The sequence below is a fragment of the Cyprinodon tularosa genome, unplaced genomic scaffold, assembly GCF_016077235.1.
Source record: "Cyprinodon tularosa strain WSP-4 unplaced genomic scaffold, ASM1607723v1 ctg51, whole genome shotgun sequence".
In the NCBI taxonomy this organism is placed as follows: domain Eukaryota; kingdom Metazoa; phylum Chordata; class Actinopteri; order Cyprinodontiformes; family Cyprinodontidae; genus Cyprinodon; species Cyprinodon tularosa.
Genome location: NW_024039241.1, coordinates 2,322,765 through 2,345,072, shown reverse-complemented (window position 1 = coordinate 2,345,072; position 22,308 = coordinate 2,322,765). Strand labels below are relative to the sequence as shown.

General features: G+C 39.4%; 1 protein-coding gene across 1 annotated transcript in view; it reads left to right on the top strand.

Moving 5' to 3' along the window:
* Positions 1-22,308, top strand: part of dph1 (diphthamide biosynthesis 1) — a 101,863-nt gene that overhangs the window by 15,539 nt on the left and 64,016 nt on the right. Inside the window, exon 4 of the mRNA XM_038303444.1 lies at positions 3,668-3,731. Within this exon, the coding sequence (XP_038159372.1) occupies positions 3,668-3,731 (64 nt within the window). The remainder of the gene's footprint in view (positions 1-3,667; positions 3,732-22,308) is intronic.

The following is a 22,308-nucleotide window of genomic DNA, read 5'->3' as shown; positions in this document are numbered from 1 at the left end:
ATCTCATAACTCACAAATAAGAGAACAGTAAAATAATAAAAGTCATAATCAACCCCAAATCATATATTTGTTTTATTAAACAGATTGTTATAAGGCTGAATAGACATTCTTAAGACTCATAAAAAAGACCAAAGTCCAGAATGACTTAGTTTTTAATCAAATGTTCACAAGGTGCATAACGTCCAATTGCATCACATGTATTCCCTTGACTCTTTTAATTGCACCTTTGTGTTATTTCCCTCATAAATCTTCCTCTGAAAGATTGATTGCCTTTTTCTTTGTTTTTTTAATCAATACAAATTACCTTATGGGTGTTTTTATGGTCTTAAAAGAAAATGCTACCAATTTTATTTAATGGAAATAGAAAATAACTCTTATTATACACAACTAAAGTATGATTTATGCATATGTAACCTATTTATAAAAAAATGCACTAAACAAATCTGTGAAGAAGCTCAGAAAGTTGAGAAAAAAATACTGTCTAAAGAAACCCATTACTTTTTGTACATTTATGTGGCTGAAGTTTTTTTGGGTTGAGTGAGGAAAAGGAAATGAATGAAAAAAGTTGTATTGACTTTTTTGAATTTGGGGGTCCTTAGCACAGATTCTGTGTTGCGGCCCCTACCTGGAAATTAACAGTAATACAGTATTTGTCAATTGTTTTTTTCTCTTTTTATCCAAAATAACTTTTCAGTAGTTTTGTGTAAGTTTAACAGAAGACTATGAATATATTAAATAACTAGATCTTGAAGTTATAGTTAATTAGTAGGTAATTCAACATTGAGGTGAAACCAATTAATGATCATTAGATGAATGATCATAACTGTAATTTGCTTACTCACCAGGGTTCTTGGTCTCTTACATAAAAGGATGGACTCCTGGATTGGCTGTTTAAATCCAATTGCTTTCACCAATTTAGTAATTAAAACTATGGCTATGGCTTCGATGTTACTGAAAGAAAGGTGAATCCAGACTGAGTGATAAATCATTCACTGCATAAAATAAACTCAAAAGACCATGGGTTAAAATAGAATGGCACCTTTATCAGCTAATAATCACACAGGACTATTATATCTAATAGCTACACAAACACTAAACACTACTAAAAATAGGCACAAGTAAATAAAGCAAATAAAAGGGAAGGAGGGGTTTAAGGCTTAATGCATTGAAAGCATCCTTTAAATTAGCAGCAGATAAATGAAAATAAACCCTGATACAAGGATATTAAATGTAGTCAAAACAATGCAGTTTCGGTTTACAGTGAAAAATGAGCTATGACACAGCAATGCATTAAAATGTGATGAAGCTGAAAGAGAATGGGTAAGCTTAGCTGGCCCCAGGAGGTCTGGTCCGGCAGGCCCAGGTGAAACAAAGGAAAGTTAGAGCTCACAGTGTGACTTTTACAAAGTGGCTGGCACAATGTAACTGGGAGCTAACGATGATAGCAAGTCCACAGTAGCACTGTCTTCAGACCCATGTTGGTTGTTCAGTCGGATCAGCGAGCATTAGCATTAAGTTCAGAACTATTAAAACCATCAGCAGTTGAAATCAAAAAGCTATTTCAAATAAAGCACATGCATAACTATCTATTCTACCTAGTTCACCCAAGCAGAGCCTTTAATAAGCATCAGATGGAAAGAGGGAAGGATGGATGTTACTGTTTTGGATCAGTGGTGTGGAAGGGACTTTTTCCCTCAGTTAGGTTCTTTGCAGACCCAGTCTTCGGTCCAGTCCGTTCATCCAACAGCAGCTCTAAAAGAGATTTGGATTAACCCGATGCAATACCAAGAGGCAATTTTGCTGGAGTTAATTTTATAACTCATAGTAGCCTGGAACCTCTCTAGCTACGGCAGTTAGCTGGTTGCGGCGGCTTAGGGAGCGGCAAATGAATGCAGGCGATGTCTCTCAAGCCAGCGGCAGTGGCAAGACCACTATGGCAAGGATCAGCTGCTTCTAACCTAGCAAACAGCAATTAGACTCAGCTGTTAGCCTTCGGCAGTTATATGTAGGTCGACCAGAACTGGAAAGCTCTCTCTCCTCTGCTTCAGCAGGTGGGTTCACAATGTGTTCAATTTGATTTGGATTACAGGCAAAGATGGTTACTACAATTAGCTCCATCTTAATTGTAGGACAGGTAGTCTGAGCACAGACCTCTCCTCTGGGGTTTTGTAGCTTTCAAATGAGAAACGTCTCACGTTAAGCAGGCAGCGGCCACTGGCTACAGGAAGTTGAATGGGAGCCACTTCCTTTTATAAACTCACTGGAGTGTGACATTAAGGGGGGGTCGTTCCCGTTAAATCACTGATATCTGATCTCAACAAAAGTAAGGGTTTGAAAACAGGTGTAACATATAAGAGGGGGCATTTAAATTCATCCATCCATCTTCTTTTGCTCATTCCGTCAGGTCAAGATGGGGCTGGTGCCTGTCTCTGGCAACCTGACTGGCGACCTGTCCACCCTGTTTCAGGGCAACACATACACATAAAAAGACTTGCAACCATGCACACACACTCACACCTAAGGAGAATTTAGAGAAGCCAATTAACCTGTTCTGTTTTTGAACTGTGGGAGGAAGCCTAAGCACCCGTAGTAAACCCACGCATGCACGGGGAAAACATCCAAACTCTATGCAGAAAGACCCAGTGCAGGGAATCAGGCCCGGAACCTTCTTGCTGCAAGGCAACATTGCTACCCACCTATACATCAGTAACCTACCTCCAAAATACTGTCTTTCAGCATATTATCCATCCTTTTAAGCGAGAATATATATACTACTGAGAAGAAAACAACAGTCAGCTCTGTAAATGCACCGGTTTTCCCAGGTTATGATCAACTCCATATTTTCAGATAAATCACTCGGATTCCACATTTGTCGTTCTTAAAAAGTTTCCTTTGCCAAAGCTCCCAAATGTTTTTGAGCGAATGTAGTTCAGATCCCTGGTGTGTGCTGAGCTGACTCTGGTCTTATTACTGAGGTTTTGATAGAAAACATGTGAAATATCTTTATCCAGTTCATTTTTTCTTTAATATACTTTTTTGAGCTGGGTAATTTCTCATTCAAAGCCGGTCTGTGTGTTTACACTAGTAGAAGTCATTTGTCTTTGATGGAATATGCATAAAGGAAAGGGGTCCCTGATTGCAGGCAGGGTGAAGCAGAGATGATAGGCAAACTGTGCTTCCAGGCTTTCACTGGTGTTATTAAAAATAAATAAAATAAAAGATGCCTGTCTCTGAAAGTCTGAGAAAAGGTACAAAATGTTTGGTGCGCTCTAAAATTAGCTTTCTTCCTCTGAGCGGCTCTGCTCATATGTCAGTAAATCAGCTGACTTTCTATTGTTGGGATCGCAAGGATCAAAAGGCCAAGAGAAAGTTAATTGGTTGCTTGACTTTAGGGGCAGCATGACTCAATGCTGTGTACGATGCTTGAGGCAAGTTGTGAACTCCAGAGATGGAGCTCTTGTAAATTATTCTGGGTTTTCCAACTCTGCCACCTGCCAAAATAAACCAACCAGCAGAAAATTAATATTGCTTTGAAATGTCACAGTTGGCTATCAGCGTTACAAACCAGCAGCTGCCATGTAAGGTGTTCTATAAAGGATGTATTACATAACATATATCTATTGCTGTAAAACAATCATGCAACTTCTCTGTTTGCATTTTGTTTCAGTCGCCCTGCAGCTTCCAGAGGGCCTGCAGATGTTTGCCTGCACCATTGCTGACATAATCGAGAGGTAAGCTGGAGGAACAGAATTTTTTTGTTTTTTTGTTTTTTGTCTCATGTTATTTTGAAGTCAGTGAATGAGCTGCAGGTGTAGAAGTCAAGCCAGCAGCATGTAACCTTAAACTGCTACCGCCACTTGGTACTCATTAGCAGACTACGAGCATTATCGTAACTCTGCGCCTTTGACTCAATCAGAGGTTCAGCAGAAAATGAGATGCGATTAAGCTGTTTTTGGACAGAGCAGATACCAGAGCTCCCACTCCTCTCAGTTGGAGAGGGGAAGAGTTATCATTCTTGTTAATTACATCCACGTCGACTCTAATACATCAAGCGGACGTTTTTTGTTGTTGTTTTTTTTCTTGTCTGAAAGGGTTTTAGAGATTTTAGATAAGAAATCTATCTCTTCTCTATCTCTGAGAAGTATTTGAACCTACTTTAATTTTTCATATTTTTTATTCTTATTAGAACTGAATGTGTTTGACCAAAGAAAGGCGTTCATTAAGTGCAGTGTCATGAGGAATGGGATAAGTAAAACTGTTTTTCTAACAATTTTAGACTTGGATTTTATTTTGTCATTTTGTATACACAAGTATAGCTCTCTAGACTATTTCATTTTTTTTAAAGTGCAGCCTTGATCAGGTAAGCAGCAGTGATAAAAAAACATTGTGATGAAAAACAGTAATGTAAACATATGACTGTATAGTTACAGTTCTAACATTCAGTTTTGTTTATTTTTTATAATAAAAATTTCATAACATTCAGCTGTCTAATGGCAGTGGGAAATAAACTGTTGTGGAATCTGCTGGACCTGCATCCAATGCCTCGAAGTCTCTTACCAGAGGGCAGCAGGGAGAACAGTCCATGGTGGAGGTGTAAGGGGTCATTTATGATGTTAAGGGCTTGGAACACTCAACGCTGGGATGAAATGTCTTTAATGGAGGGAAGAGGAGCCCTGATGATCTTCTCTACTGTTCTTACTACTCTCCTCACCTTCTCCCAGTCTGAGACCCTGCAGCCTCCACACCACACAGTGAGACAGCTGGTCAGAACGCTCTCTATGGTGCTTCTGTAGAAGGTGGTGAGGATGGGTGGGGGCAGGTGGGCTCTCCTTATCCTCCGTAAGAAGTACATGCACTTCTGTGCGCTTTTGACCAGTGAGGTGGCATTTACATTCCAGGTGAGGGTGTCTGTAATGTGCATCCCCAGGAATTTGGTGCTGTTGACCATCTCTACAGCTGAGCTGTTGATGACCAGTGGAGCGTGGTTAGGCTGGTTCTTCCTGAAGTCCATGATGATCTCCTTCATCTTCTCCACATTCAGAATCAGGCATTCCACCAGCTAGGGCTGGGCGATAATTCAATAACGATATATATCGATCGATAGACGTGTGGCGCAATAGAAAAAAAGAGAGTCGATAAAAGTTTGATTAAAAAAGAAACGCAGTTTTCCTTCCTTCTCATTGTAGCCTATAATGTAGTCTCTTAAGTTATTTTTCTTTAAAACCATTCTGTTATGGTTAAAAAAGTTGGTTAAATAAAGATTTTATTCAAAGTCTGTGTTTGTGTTCTTTATTAAAATTAAATCATTTAGCAATATTATAAAAAGTCCAGGCAGAGCTGCACATAAAATATGGTTTCAAATCTTTTCAATAATTATCGATATCGATCAATATGCATTTTTTTTTTATCGATAAGCTTTTTTTTCTATATCGCCCAGCCCTACCACCAGCTGCTCCAGCTCCTCTCTGTAGTCCAGGTCGTTGTCGTCTCTGATGAGGCCCACCATCGTAGTGTCGTCTGCAAACTTCATGATGTGATTGGTGGTGAACCTGGGGACGCAGTCATGTGTGATCAGGGTGAACAGCAGGGGGCTCAGGATGCAGCCCTGAGGGGAGCCTGTGCTTAAACTGATGACATCAGAGGTGTTCTGTCCGATCCGGACTGACTGAGGTCTGTTGGTGAGGAAGTCTAGCAGCCAATTGCAGAGGGGTGTATTGAAGCCCAGCTGTTCTACTTTCCCTATCAGATGCTGTGGGATTATGGTGTTGAAAGCTAAAACTGAAGTCCAGGAACAGCATCTGCACGTGGGTGTTCTTCTCCTCCAGATGTGCCAGGCTCAGGTGGAGAGCAGCAGAGATGCCGTCCTCAGAAGAGCGGTTCCGTCGGTAGGCGAACTGGAACGGGTCAAATGTTGACTGGAGACGATGTGTTCTTTACCCAGCCTTTCGAAGCACTTCATCATGATTGGAGTCAGTACGACAGACCGGTAATCATTTAGTGAGGTGACCTGAGGCTTCTTTGGGACCAGAATAAAGGTGGCAAGACTTGAAGCATGCTGGCAATACAGATCGGTCCAGCGAGGTGTTAAAAATGTTTTTTAGGACACTAGCCAGCTGATCTGCACACTCCTTATACACACGCCCAAGTATGTTATCAGGGCCTGAGGCCTTTCTTGGATTGACTCTCCTCAGAGTTTCCCTCACCTTAGCTACATCCAGGTTAGGTATCTCCTCCTCCTGGTGTGGAATGGCTTTCCCTGCTGGAGTGCTGTTTAGTGCCTCAAACCTTCCAAAGAAGTTGTGCACTTTATTTAGGAAATCAGTTTTTGCTGCATCTATCAGGGGGGAGGGTGTGTTGTAGTCCATGATCATCAGAATGCCTTTCCACATCCTCCTGCTGTTGTTGTCGTCGTAGAAAAGATCCTGGATCTTCTGGCTGTGGTGCTGCTTCGCTGATCTGATGGCACGGTTTAGGTTTGCATGCACTGTTCTAACAAATTTATTTAACGAATGCAGATCTAAAAAAATTGATAATATTTTTGTTCAGCATCCTTTACTCATAACATCAGATGAAATCAGTTATTTGTAGACGTTACCATTTTGGTGTGAACGCAGCTTTTCTGTCAAAGTTACAATAACTCTTTATTTGTAAAAAATCAGTAGCTTTATTTGTCAAAATCAGTAAACAATTAGGTTCAAAACTGAGGAATGCAATTAATAGGTCAGGTTAGAATAAATAAACAGCATAGAAGAAAGAATCTGTCATTGTGGAAATTGGTGAAAACTAGGGCTGCAACTAATGATTAGTTTGCAAATCGATTAATCTGTCGCTTATTTTTTCGATTAATCGATTAATAATCGGATAGTAAAAGATTTCTTAAAGAAGATTTTTTACAAAATAAAACCAGGTGAAACAAAAACTTTTTCACTTGAGTTCTGGATAGAGCATATTGATAGGCATTTAAAAAAAAAATCTTAAATACAAAATATTTAAATAGTTTTTTACAATTTTGATATAATTAGAGCTCTAAGTGAGTTGCTCTTGCAGCTAAAAGCATATTTAACAGTCTCTATACACTAGTTATTAATCCATTATTAAATTAGTTGATGATTATTTAAACAATCTTAATTACGATTAATCCAAAATAATTATTTCAGCCCTAGGAGAGACATTACACACAAAAAAACATGAGTGGGGTGGAGGTTCATCTTCCATCAGAACAGCGACCTTATAAAAATAGCTAAAGCTACAATGAGTTTTGTATTACATTCGCCCAGTCCAGGTCCTGACCCAAATCCAATTAATAATGTGCCAACATATAAAAACATTGATTTTCACAAACAATTAATTATTTGTAAGATAAATGTGCAGGTATCTTTGTCAGAAGTTGTGATGTTTGTACTGTAAGCATACCCTCGGAGTTTTATTTCTTTAATTGAGGTAAATAGTCTTTCTCCCAAGTACAGACTCATTAACTCATTAATCCACATCACATGATTTAGTAGTTCTCTTTCCAAAACACATTGAAAACCGTCTACCCTTTTCCCTTAGCTTCAGAATAATGCAGTATTGCTGGTCTATAACACATAATCCAATAGAATATCTGGAAGTTTCCAGTTGTAATGTGACAAAATGTGAGGAAGCACATGGGAGATGAATGCTTTTGCTAGGTGCTGTAATGCTTTGCCTTATTCACTCTGGTTTTGGCAGCTTTCCAATAGATTAGATTTAGTTCTGTGATGTTTTGTGTATAAAAAGACACATTCCAAAACACATTTGAGCAATTGGGCCATAATGTCCTTAAAACAAGCATTTTTCTGTTTTATTCTCCCTGAGCTGTTGTTAGTCTCATTTTGCTCAGCTTGCCCCTGTTTCCCAGTTACAGTGCCTGTCATGCGTTCTTTTAAAGAAAATGGGTGCTATCATTAAACACTTAGAGTGGATTTCTTTCTGTGTTTAGTCAATAGAAACCTGATTACAAAATGGACAAGATGAACGATAGAGTGCTGAAAGCTGCCATAAACTTTTCAGGGCGAGTGGATATTTGATTTCATCCAGGAAGCTTAGATCACATCAGTTTGAGTGTGCTAGTTTGTTCTTAATTATATGTGCTTTATATTATGATGCCTTAATGCACTCATTCAAAATATAAATAGTAAGCCTCACGCCTGCTAAGCGTTGAAGCATTTCTTTCTATCTTTACCTTTTTATTTGCCATCTTGTGTTACACCATAATGCTGTTTATCTTTTAGCTGCTCTATGAGGCCTCTACTATTACGCTATCTCCAGGTCTCCTTACATTCAGTTCTGCTTCTTTAACACCAAAAAGATAGAGTGAAGTTTTGATGATGGGTTCGGGTCTTATCAGCCCTGTTGCTATCAGACTGAGAGCTGCCAATATGTACTGTGGAGCTCTCAGACCGCCCATCTGTGCAGTCCACATTGACACTACATGTTTGAACTGTCCATTATAGGAGGCTGCTAAATCAGCCCTATCTTTTCTAATGAGAGCAATTAGCTGACAATTAATTGCTTTTCTGACTTACTTTATAACTTGTCTTTCATTTTTCTCTCAATATTTTTTTTTGCCTTCACTTCACCATCTGCACTATTACTCCCCCAAACTGCTAAAGGTTCTGCTGCATTGCTGATGCATGATTTGATTTCTTAACAAACTTTAGAGCTTGCATAAAGTAAACTGATTTCCAACTATTGTAAAGATTTTGTTTTATACAGTTAATCAGATTAAATGTGCTAGGTTAAGGGAAATCTGCTGAACAAAAACTGTTTTGTGCTTAAAGACTATGTTATTACATTTAGAATAATATACAAAATTGTAAGCATCAGGAAGATATTGAGACATTTAAAAAGCCCGGGTCATTAGCAGGAAATGTCACAGGTTCCGTTATAGAAGGAAACATTTGCAATACAAAGAAAGGGGAGGAATTATTCCCAGTTATCTATCAAAATATATGTCTCTAACCTTTGACTTTTTCTATACTTTAAACAAAATACAATGAAGGACATCTGTTTTGGTAGAGTTAAATTTAAATTTCACATAAAAAGATTAGTTCAGTCTAGGCATATGGACGTAAAGTTTTCTAGAAGATGTTTTGCTTCTCATCCAAGAGGCTTGTTCAGTTTTAACTAGTTGACTAGAATCTTTTGGATCAAGGAAACACTGGTAACGATGTTCTTTACAATCTCAGTAACACGGTGATCTGCCATGAAGGCACACTGCTAGAAGAACAGTATTGCTATAGATGGGCTTCTTCAGTTAGTCCTAGAAGTCTGGTGTTCTGTGCCTTTTAATGTGCCTGCTTTAACTCTCCCTAGTCAACTAAACAGGTTTTAACACATTAACACAACTCGACTACATACTACATACATACAGGTAATTCAGCCATTTTATTTGTGTGTGGAATAGAAGGATGCCACACGACAACGAAGTCCCTGCACTAAACAATTTTAAGCTAGACTGAAAATTGAAGATCACTACGTTGATAAACAAAATACTTTGATAAAAAGTTTTTATGGTGAGACAAGAAATTAGCTATTTGGTTACAGTGACAAATAAAAAAGTGCATTTTAAACCCAGGAACACACTACGAGTTGTCAAGCATGGTAAAGGTTGCATCACATTCCTTTTGTTTTTGCTTTTTTTGTTGTTCTGTTTTTAGCAACATTGGTGCATTGTAGAAAGTGGACGGAGTAGTTAATACGACGGTGTAGTTACGATTCTACCTCCAGAACATGCGACAGTACAATAAACCAGCATTTGTATACGTTAGCATTTTTATATATATAGACTTTACAAGCTTTTCTCCAGTTTTAGGAATGGCACCAAACCCAGCACTATCAATTTATTGTGTACCCTAAAAGTTTAGCTTTTGTTGAGAAACAAGCTGATTTGAATCAGCTATCCCAAAATATCACTTGGGGATGGCTTTACAAAGCATATAGCTTAGAGTGGCAGTCTGTGGGAGTGGGGCTTGAACTCAAAACCTCTGGATTGAAAGCGCAATGCCATAACTACTAGGCTGCCACTCTCCACAAAATAGGGTTAGCTTTACAGGGAATCTATTATTTATTTTAAAACTGTATTTTTGATTGTGGAAATGTAGAAACAAACTTTGAACATTGTTGTTTGTTTTTTTCTTTGAACACCTTGAGTTTATTTGCATTCAGTTCTGAAAAACAACAACCAGTTTCAATATATTTATGCCCACATCCATTTAACATTCATTTTTTAGTTGATTCACTGTAAACTTACCACAGGAGCTACGCCTTGCATTTGAATAGATCCATCCTTATTGTGTAGCTTACACCTGATGCATAGCTTATTTTCACAGGGTTTGTTACTCAAGGGTCTTTTGTCCAAATAACCGCTGGCTGTAGATCATAGTATGAGGACAGGTCACTGAATAGGTGTTGTCCAGGGCCTTAGAAATTATCCTTCGTTCAGGAACTGCTGTGAAGTTGGTCTTTGATTGGATATTTGTCAGACCGTATCTCAGATCTTATCTCTTTTCATGCTGTTTGCGAGGCTCTGTGGTTTGCATAGGGACTGCCAAGAATTTTTAGTCCATTTAAAAAAAAAAAAGCCCTCCCACCAAAATCAGTAGCTTCCAGGTAACCCAAAAACTATAAATATAAATCTGGATTATGTTACAAGGTTGTTATAGTATTTTATAGTGTGACTGTTGTGTCGGATGCAGGCGTTTCCCTGTGTTGTCAGTTCAAATGTCAACACTGGCTTTCAATGTTGTTCTTTTTGGGTAAGACACTTATTCTGCATTACACGCTGATGGTGTTCAGATGGCGTAATGGCACCAGTGTACGGCTACCTCACTCCTGTCAGTGAGCCACAGAGCAGCTGTGTGATTAAATGTGTGATTGTGTTAGCGAACGGGTGAAGGACTAAATGTAATGTATAAGGCTTTGGTTAAGTCTCCTGTCTCGAAAAAGGGTTATACAAGTACATTTATCATTTACAAAACTAGACTGAGACACACCTGTTTTCATGACATTTTCACTGGTCTCCTATTTTATATTCTTATTTTTGTGGAATAAAACCACTTTATTTAAAGCCAATTCTACATGTAGCTAACCACTGAGATTTTCCTTTCAATGGTCAGTTTTTAATTGACTTCACTTCAAAAGTAAAATCAAAACATTTGTTGTGAGAAGAAGACTTGGTAAGACATAAAAATAGATAAATACAATAAAAGACACAGAGGACCATACAATGTAAAGCCAGAGAATAAAAATGGGTGTGAAGATGGGACTTAAAACACTCAAGTGGTGGCTGTTTTAACATGCGGGGGTATATACCTTTGGGTACTACAAGTCAAGTAGTTGAACAGGTTTGTCATCAATAAAACTCTGTCCCATTGAGTGAACAGGTCTGAGGTATTGAAATTTGAGAAAGCTGCACTAATAATTGTGAACCTAAACTGCATGGCTGCTGAGTCTTCATGAGGTCAAGGTGTTGTGAATCGTCACACGTGTAAATGCTGTGACATCAAAGCGTGCAACCTTTTCATGCATGTACACTCACCGGCCACTTTATTAGGTACCCCATGCTAGTAACGGGTTGGACCCCTTTTTGCCTTCAGAACTGCCTCAATTCTTCGTGGCATAGATTCAACAAGGTGCTGGAAGCATTCCTCAGGGAGTTTGGTCCATATTGACATGATGGTATCACACAGTTGCCGCAGATTTGTCGGCTGCACATCCATGATGCGAATCTCCCGTTCCACCACATCCCAAAGATGCTCTATTGGATTGAGATCTGGTGACTGTGGAGGCCATTTGAGTACAGTGAACTCATTGTCATGTTCAAGAAACCAGTCTGAGATGATTCCAGCTTTATGACATGGCGCATTATCCTGCTGAAAGTAGCCATCAGAAGTTGGGTACATTGTGGTCATAAAGGGATGGACATGGTCAGCAACAATACTCAGGTAGGCTGTGGCGTTGCAACGATGCTCTATTGGTACCAAGGGGCCCAAAGAGTGCCAAGAAAATATTCCCCACACCATGACACCACCACCACCAGCCTGAACCGTTGATACAAGGCAGCATGGATCCATGCTTTCATGTTGTAGACGCCAAATTCTGACCCTACCATCCGAATGTCGCAGCAGAAATCGAGACTCATCAGACCAGGCATCGTTTTTCCAATCTTCTATTGTCCAATTTCGATGAGCTTGTGCAAATTGTAGCCTCAGTTTCCTGTTCTTAGCTGAAAGGAGTGGCACCCGGTGTGGTCTTCTGCTGCTGTAGCCCATCTGCCTCAAAGTTCGACGTACTGTGCGTTCAGAGATGCTCTTCTGCCCACCTTGGTTGTAACGGGTGGTTATTTGAGTCACTGTTACCCTTCTATCAGCTCGAACCAGTCTGGCCATTCTCCTCTGACCTCTGGCAACAACAAGGCATTTCCGCCCCCAGAACTGCCGCTCACTGGATGTTTTTTCTTTTTCGGACCATTCTCTGTAAACCCTAGAGATGGTTGTGCGTGAAAATCCCAGTAGATCAGCAGTTTCTGAAATACTCAGACCAGCCCTTCTGGCACCAACAATCATGCCACGTTCAAAGTTACTCAAATCACCTTTCTTCCCCATACTGATGCTCGGTTTGAACTGCAGGAGATTGTCTTGACCATGTCTACATGCCTAAATGCACTGAGTTGCCGCCATGTAATTGGCTGCTTAGAAATTAAGTGTTAACGAGCAGTTGGACAGGTGTACCTAATAAAGTGGCCGGTGAGTGTATATCTTCACAATAGGTTTTTAACGCTTTGAATTTAATGCACTAAACACATAAGTTGAAATAAATAATTTAAGTAAAATGTAGCAGTTCAGATAAAGAGTAAAAAATATTTTAGGAAAAAAAGAAAAGGCAGAACCTGCAGTTAAAGACAAAAATTGCAGAGCTAATTTATGCTCATTATTGCAGTGATGTATTTGTTCCAATGCTCAGTCTCTTTTATCTGATTGTCTTTTTGAGAGTTTATATAATTCAGTCCCCTGGCTGTGATGACAATGTTATATGGGTTCAAGGATTACTTTAGAGTCTGCTCCCACAGGCTAATAAGAAAGGAAACTTTCTCGGCAAAGCTAATATTTTGTGTAGGCTGGCGTTGATTTATGTGCTGTGACTGCACCATATATTTTTTTTTGCCTTTTAATAGTTTCCCTGTTTTAGGTTTGAGAGATACTTTTTTTTTAAATTGCTGTAGTATTTCCTGGAATCTCAGGAAACACAGGGGACACATATAAATGCTTTGGAAGATAACACTATGGATTGCATGAGATGTTGAACATTCACTGAGTCTAACATGCAGTATAGAGATACATCTGACACATCATTTCCGGGCCATATGGGCCTTGCAAAGAGAGGTGTGTTTTTTTTCCTAAAGCCCTTCTCTTGTTCATCCCATCTAATGTTTATTGAGGCGGAGCAGAATCAGTTATGGCTTGATTTCAGTTTGGCCTTAATTTTCCTGGACTGCTTGTCTAATTGTCTGATCTACTGTTGATTAAAATTTTAACCAGGTACCAACAAGGTTGCAAGATCATATGAAAACATGCTGATATACTATACAAGTTTTGCAATAGTGTTCCGCCATCACTTAAAAGATTTTTCAAGATTATTAAAAAAATCTTATTCTGTTTTGGTTCAGTAACAAATTGAAAATAAGTAGTCTATTCAGCTACTATGGGGAATACCTTTAGCGAGTTTTAATGTACCAGTACTTAAATGATTTAACTTGTGTTACAGTATTGACAGTTTTTTGTGATAACCATAGTTTTGAAATATTTTTTGTGAAATGGGCCAAAAAATACAATTAAAGTCCAGAGGTGATGACGCTTTTGCAATTGCAGGTCCTAAACATTGGAGGACCTTGCCTCTTTGCATCCAGCTGGCTCTTTCAGTGGCTGTTTTGAAATTCCTGCTCAAACTGGCCTTCATCTTTGGGCTAGATGATATTGCCGAAACTGATATGATGATATATTTCTCAATTTCACTTGATGCAATTTAATTCTTATATCAATATTAACAATATAAAAGCCTAAGAAAACTATCCTTTCTCTGCCCTGCAGCTATATTTGCTGTGATCAGTGGGAATAAAGTAGTTTTATTATGTTTTTAAGTGGGAAAATCCACCTAAAAACTTAATCAGTGCAGTCAGTTCATCCATATCAGCCTTCCAATATTATTTCTGTCGAAGCCGCCCAGACCCCCACATACCAGCGTTGCGCTGTCAGTAGGATCCCATTCAACAGGCTTGTTTGTCTCCTGAGAAAGCAGACATGTTAATTTTTCTAAAGAAAAATTGCTAAGTAAAAAGGTCCTCACAATGTAACAGTGAATATTAGACACTGATTTGTTTGCAACTGTTCTTGTTCACTGAAATTTTTTTTTTATGTAAGAGGAAAAATGTAAATGGAAAAATCAGAGCTTAAAATAAAACTCAAGATTTGTACTTTATTATGTTGTCTAATTTTCTTTTTCTTCGAATTGATATTATAAAACTGGTATCGAAAAAAGTATCGTTCAGGAACCGGTATTGAAGTGAAGGTATCGGTATTGGTACCGGCACCGAACATTTTTGAACAATACCCAGCCCTACTCACGTGCCATATCAATCAATCAGAAAAGCTGATCCGAGGCTGGCAGGCAGAAGGACATGGCACTGCTGATGCAGATTAGGGATGGGACGATTTATGAAAACCGTCAGAATCGTTCGGTTCGACTGTCTCGGTTTGGTTCGCGTGTGTTTCGTTCGGTTCATGCGCTGCTCCTTTTTCTCATAGAGGAAGCGATTACACTCCAGAGCAGAAGGTGGCAGTGCTGCGACCAAAGCCAACCGCCAGTAGTAAACAAGAAGAAGAAGAAGGGAAGCAGCTTAGCCGGTGTAGCAGGGAAAAAAAAATCAGTTGTTGTGGAGAATTGTGTCGGACTGGTGAGTGGGAAAGAACAGGAGTTGGAAGACGCGCCAGCAGCACTTTATAGGTCTGCTGTATGGGAGCGCTTTGCATTTAGAATGACCTACGATGACAGCGGAAAGAAAGTTGTGGATAAAAGTGCAACAGTGTGCAAGCATTGTGCAACACGTTTTGTTTATGATAACAGCAACATGTCATGCTAACCCCGAAATCCCTTATACTCCGTCAGCAACCCCCGCTCCGCCCCGCTGCGCTCCAGACCGGCTGCACAAAGCAAAGCCTACAGCCCCCACTGTGGCTCCCTCCGTCCGCTCCCCTCTGAGTCTCTTGGAGATTCAAAGCAGCAAAACATACAGAAATGATCCAGGGTTTCTGTGGATCATTTAAAATAATTACAATCCATTATTTTTTGGGGGATTTTTTCATTAATTTCATAAATTTTTATGGGATTTTGGTGTAACAATCAGCATGTATCAAATCGAACCGAAAACCGTGACCAGAAACCGTGAATCGAACCGAACCGTGGATTTGTGAACCGTTCCACCCCTAATGCAGATTGCTATGATCACTCCCCAGTTTATGCCTAAATTAAGTCGAAATGTCTAAACCTGCCAGCAAATATATATTCGCTTTTTTATCCTGGTGACTGCAGTTTGTGCCACATACCTGGAAAACGCTAGCATCTACTCCCAATTGCCACAAACAGTAGGGTAAAACCTCCAAGAGGTGACCGGGCCTGAGGCAGCTGCTGTTGGGGATTCCCAGTGACAGTGCACCACCAGTATGTGGGGGCTTGATTTATATTTTAAGGCAGAATTTTGACGAACTGACTGCACAGACGTTGTTTTAAGGTGGACTTTCTCACTTTAAAATATATTCAAAGTACCTTTTATAAGCTTATTACAGCCAATATAGCAAAGTTACTCTGCCATTGTACAAGGGAGCAGCACAAGCATCAGACATTTCTGGACACACTTTACTAGATGTGCTTCATTAACGCTGCTGTTGAGGCGCGTCTGACTTTTATGTGTACAAGCATACAAAAATGAAAAAGCAGAGTTTGGTTGCTGAAATTGTGTGCGGTGTGAACAAGCTTTACCTGTGTTGTGTACTTTGTTGTAGTGCTCAGTGGAATGTGCTGGACATAAAACATTGTTGTATGCAAAAAAAATGTCAGGGTGTTTATTTTCAACAAACCTGTCAAATTTTATATTTGATATACATCCCAGCCTCATTTTTAATAGGGGTGTAAATTACATCCATCATGGCGATTCGATTCAGTATCGATTTCCTGACCCAACGATTCGATTATTTTCGATACTCAAGAATACACCACGATTCGATTAATTGGTTAATTTTTTTTTTTTTTTTTTTTTTTTACACCTTACAGGCTAAACAAAGTTTCAAGTTTGAAATAAATCAATGAAAGCTGTAATATCATTATGCATTTTCTTTAGAAACAACAGCAAATAACAGAAGTAGAAAAGTTGCATCAAAAAATACTGCAAAAATACTGCACAATATCAGTGTAATGAGTTCAATGCAATACCTCGGCTCCAGAGAAACTGTCCAACATATTTTTTTAGAATGTAATAAATATACTCAGGAAAGAGAGATGTTGCGTAGAGTTAGACAGGAATAAAAATAAACTAGATATAAGGGAATTGTTTCAAAGGTCATCTGGGGATGTAGTTTTTGGTAGTATTTTTAATTTTCTAAGAAGAACGGGTATTTTAGGGAGAATATAATAGTTTGTCTGGTCCATACTCCATTCTGGAAGGTGGCGGTAATGCACCTATAAGTTGTTTGCCAACCGCCATAAAAAAAAAAGAAGAAGTAGTGACGACGTCACCGCCCCTTGAGAGACGCTCTGCTGCTCCTCTCCCAGATTGTAGCTGACCGCAAACAGTGCAGCAGACAGGAGGCCGGCTTGATTTGTTTTTATGACCGAAATTGCGGAAAACAACTCGTGAAGTTTGACCCGCTAGAAGAGCGAGGTGCGCGAGAACGCTGGGACCCTTTTTCCAGCTGAATCTCCGCTCTCTTTGGCCCTCATGTCCCTCCGTCGTCGGACTAAATTCGTCCCCACTTCCTCACCGCCTCGGCCGTATCTAGACCCACAGTGTGTAGCACAGACCACGCTTCAATACTGAGCATAATTTAAAAATGTCTGTGTGAAGCTTACTGCAACAAACTGCTGAAAGAGTATAACCAGGAAGCGCGGTAGGAGGGCAAAATAGGTTTAGCGGCACTGCAGCACGGGAGGGAGAATTACACCCAGGAGCAAATGGATAAAAATAGACCGGAGGGAAAAAAAAAATGAATCGATTATCTTGCGGACGTGTCGATGCATCAGATCGTCGGCTTTTGGATCGATGCATCGATACAAAATGATTATTATTTACACCCCTAATTTTTTATAATAATAGATGCTATTGACACATTTCTCTTGGCTCACTAAAGAGTTTTGTTTGTGCGTGGCCCTCGAATTTGACAGAATTGGTTCTTAAAAGTCCTTGAAAAGTACTTGAATTCGATATTAACCATGGTGTGGGAACCTTGTCTTATCTTTTGGAGCCTTATCTCCAAAATTTTATGCACTGCTCTATATCCAAAAGGCACAGGATGAAACTCAGCCTGTGATTGACAGCACTGGTCATAAACAATATCCAAAGTGTTGGTGCCAATCAGAACAGGAGGTTGTGATGACCGCAGGTCTGGAACGACCAAAGCCAAGGTATTGATGTCCATCTCTTCTCCTGCAAACTCAGAAGGAAATGTCAGACAGAGTTCCACATATCCAATATAAGGCACCCTCTGACCATTTGCACCTTCTATCTCCAAAATTTCATTTAATGATTTTATCTTATGATCTGAGAGATGGGTGTTATAGAAGGAATGCGAGATTGTGGTGACTTGGGAACCTGTGTCAAAGAGGCAATGAAAATTGATCCCTTTAATCTTCACCTCACCAGTACTTCTTGTGCCCACTAATCCTTTAGGTAATGGGAAATATGAAGATGAGTCTTTGTTAATGGGACATTCACTGGTTGCAGCTCCCACTTGTCCCTCAGTAAGAACTGCTTCTAGTTTAATGGTTTGCTTTTCTCCCAGGACTGCCGTTTTTGTTTCAGCTGGCGGCGCTTTTCTTCAACCAGGCTGGAATTTGGTTGACTGGAACAGTTTGGGGCAATGTGACTGTCCTGTCCACACTTAAAGAAGAACCAGGGCCTTGGCCTACTACTGGTTTGGCCAGATTTTGGTTTCTATTTTTTCAGCTGATTCTCTGGTTTAGCAGAATTTGAGTCCTTGGACAACAGGGCTGACATTTGACTCTGCAGCTTTAGCATTTGCTTCTTCAAGTCTTCAATAGCACCCGAGTCTGACAGATGGCCACATGAGCATGCACTGGTGGTATGAGCTTGTACATTAACACGGTGCTTGACTGCTGGAATATGTTTTTTCATCAACATCTCTTTTGCCAACTGTCTGTCTTCCTCTGTTCTAAGTGTTAATAAAAACTCTGAAAAGGGAGGTGGTTGGTTTTTTTTCTTTTCTAGTTGAAGTTTGTTTATCAAGCCGTTATCCCAGCAACCCCTACAAAATTGTTTTAACAAATATTTGTCCATTTCAGTTGCTGGAATCCCACCACGCTTCACCACTGTACTGAGAGCTAATTGGAGTCTCTGTAGATAAGAAGAAGGTCGTTCCCCATGGTCCTGAAGCGTCTTCTCCGTCTTCAACAGTAGCATATGCAGAATCAAGTACTTGCAAAAATTCTGCAGGCAGGGCATTGGGCCCCAAACCTCTCACTAGGTCAGCAGCTGGAGGTAGTAAACCTTCCAAAATGCGCCTTGCAACATGTAAAGGTGCAAGACTTGGATCTGCATTTAAAAGTTCTATTTGAGACCTCCAAGATTCATAATCTGCCTCATGCTGAGGTTTCGGAAGCTTTCCTGAGAAGGTACATAGTCTAAAGGAAGACAGAGGTTGAAGATTTACATCATCTCTGTGCACAATGTGTTCAACTACAACCCTTTGGACCCCAGGAGGGTTTAGATCGTTCCCTGAGAGAGAAATTCTCGGCCCCACGTTTGTAGTTGGATTTGGTTGAGTTTGTGGTCTTTGCTGGTTGGTGTTGGACTGATCTGATTGGTCTGAGGAAAGATTCAACGGCCGAGTCTGACTGGATTCTCTGTCAGTAGCAAATATTTCCACTGTGGTCTCTTCATCATCAGCCTCATCAGGCTCCCCTCCGGTAGCCGCTATTCCTAAATGAGCACTTATTTGTTCAAAAACTCCTCTCAGAACATCATCAAATGATTGTCCACTCTGCTGGGAAATGCGTTTCAGTTCATAAAGGTAATCAGGGGCTTGGGTTGTATCCACTGTGGTTGTGGCACAGCACTCTCTTGAGAGTAATTTAATAACAAATATAACATCGTCTGCAGCCTCAGATTGGTAAATATATGGTAAAAGCGATTTTAGCTTTTCCAAATCTGCAGGATTAACAAATTCAACGGCCAGGTTTTTATAAAATGGACTCTCACGTGCAGTAACAGTAAAAACCTTAACGTCACCATAGCTGCGTAAATAATTAATGATCTCATCATCTGCTTGAGTGTTTGTTACACCACTAACGATAACAGAATGAGCAACATTAATACCAATTCCTTCAAAGAAATCCATGTTTCAAAACAAAACAAAATACATTCACCAAAACATTCACAGCATCAGGCTCCTGGCTAGCTCGCCAAAGAATGTAACAGTTATGGGCTAGGCAGCTAACTGCGATATCAGAAAAACAGTTCGTTAAGGAGCCTGAGGTGTGAATGAAAACACAAGGAAACTGTTTTAGTTTTTGTGCAAGTGTATTATTGTTTTTCCTTGTAAACAGGGAAACAAATAAGGGGCAGGAAAAAAAACAACCACAAACAAAACAATTACAAATACACAAAAAAAAAATCAATTCTAGAGTCCTAGGGGTCTTGTCCTTTTTTAGCTCGCCATCAGTTGTTCAGGATCTGAGGATCTGATCCATCATATATAAAAAAAAAAACCTGACCTAAAAGGCCAGAAAACCCATTAAGTGTTTTAACAAACACAAATGCAACAAATAAAGTCAATACAACTATCAAATATCTAATAATTAAACATCTCAATCAGGTTAAATTAACCATAATTTAAATAAACAAAAAGAATAATCATTTCAACCTAATCAATTAAGGTTAAACTTGAAAAGTTGAAATCAAAGTTAACTTTCAAAATATCAAATAAAATAAATTAACTCAAATACTCAAGCAGTGCGACAGGAAGAAATTAAATAAATATACTGCGCAATATCAATTTAAATGTAGCTACATTATCCTATTTTAACACATTTCATTTTACAAAGTGCCCAAACACACACCATACCAGCAGTTTAGTTACCTTAAAGCAGGGAGTGGGGCACACCCAACAGCGATCAGCTGTGACAGCCCAGGCACAACAGCAACTGTTCTAATAAAACAATGCTCCAATGAGCAATCAAGCAGCAATTGCATACCAATCTGATACTGCTATGCTAGGAACAAACTCACTAAGAGAGCAAATCAGTGGTTTCAGAGATTTGGATTATTTCCAGGGTGAAATGTTCAGCAGGATGCCAATAGCCAGCCACAATCACAGTGGAACAGGTGATGTAGTTTAACCTGGCTGGAGGCGGGGCTTTAAATAAGTTGAGGAGTTTGGGCAAAACAGGAAGTGGGCCCGCAAAAATAAAATTCTTGATTGACTAATTGCGGGTTACATTCTCTTTACAGGAAACATTTTATGGATATATCTCTATTAATGTATGCCTGAATTTAATCCTTATCCCTTTACCAACTCTGCTGTTATGATGAAATTTTCTTGTGGAAGAAATTAAGATAATTTCAGTTATTTCAGTTTGCTAATCCAAAAATCCAAACTAGTTCTCACAAGGGTGTTAGGATTTATTCTGACATCCTTCTCTATTGGTCAACCTCTGGGTCAAATCTCTTTCCTCGTCCTCCTCCTCCATGGCTGTTTTCTACCCCTGCAGCCAGCTTTGCTTACTAAATAGGACGGCTTCAATGTATGATTCCTGCTGCTGCACTTGTTGAACTAAACATATCTGTGATTTGGTCACAGACTGTTTTTACCTCTGGCCAGCAAAAGTTTGCTAACTTTGGTCAACAGTGAGGGGAGGGGCGGAGAGGGTAGAGCCAAATATGGTTAAAAGAGATTTTCAGTAAAAAAAAAAACAACAGGCTACATTTAGGGTCTCAGATAAGACTAATCTCTTTCTGTCATAAAAATAGCCAAATCTATCTAATTAAATAGCACAAATATATCAGATCTTTACATTTTTCTTTTGTTTTCCCCCAAAAGATAAGCATAGAACTAAAGGACCAAAAGAGCTCTTTCAAAACTAGGACCACTAAAAGAGAAATAGCAGTGACTGAGCCTACACATTGATTTAGATGGCCAATAATCCATGGCATTTAATGCCAGGCAGTGAGTCATTGATCTGTGTTTTGGAACAACAAAGTTAGATGGTGTGTAACATTTAACAAAACCATTATGTCAATTCTGTAGACTCATAACAACGCTTGAACAGTGCTTAGAAACTTTAAAAATATGTTTTTGCAGTTCCTCTTTGTCAATTCAGTGCGTATTGAACTTGTTGTTCTTATAGACATTTTAATGTTGAAAACATGGCTTGACTTTAGAGCTAGATCTGAGATAACTTCTTACCAACTCAGTCTTCCTTCTTGACCTGTTTGTTACCTTCTGAACCAGATGAAAAGCATAAAACCTCCATGATAAAAAGAAATCATTTTAACAACAGTGGTAACCTTTGGATGCAATGTTCCATCTTAAAATACCTGAATAAGACTTTGCTCGTCAACAAGAGGTTGATATATAAAAGCAAAATTGTTTTCTAAAATGTGAAAACATTTATAATTCCGTTTGTCCAGTGGGTTCAGAGACTATGGACTCACTTGGTTTTACACTATTTGTTGTACTGTCTGGAGATTGTTTGGTTAAAGGGTTGTCCAGTCAGAATTGTGATGGCAAACAGTCACTTGGAGACCCCGCTGTCATACTATACCTGTTTCCTGTCTGTCTTCATCGTCCCTATCCTGGGTGACTGCTGAAATAACTCTCTAAATGGCTCAAATAAAAGCAATGTCTTGTGCCGTGTGTTGGTAAATCCAGGGACAATATAAGCGCACACAACCCCCCCAGACATCTCCACTTCTTAGCTGTCGACATCCATCAGAATAGATTCCATTCTGCACAGCAGGTTGAATCATTTCAGTGAGAGCAGCAGCCACAGCCCACAGCCTCC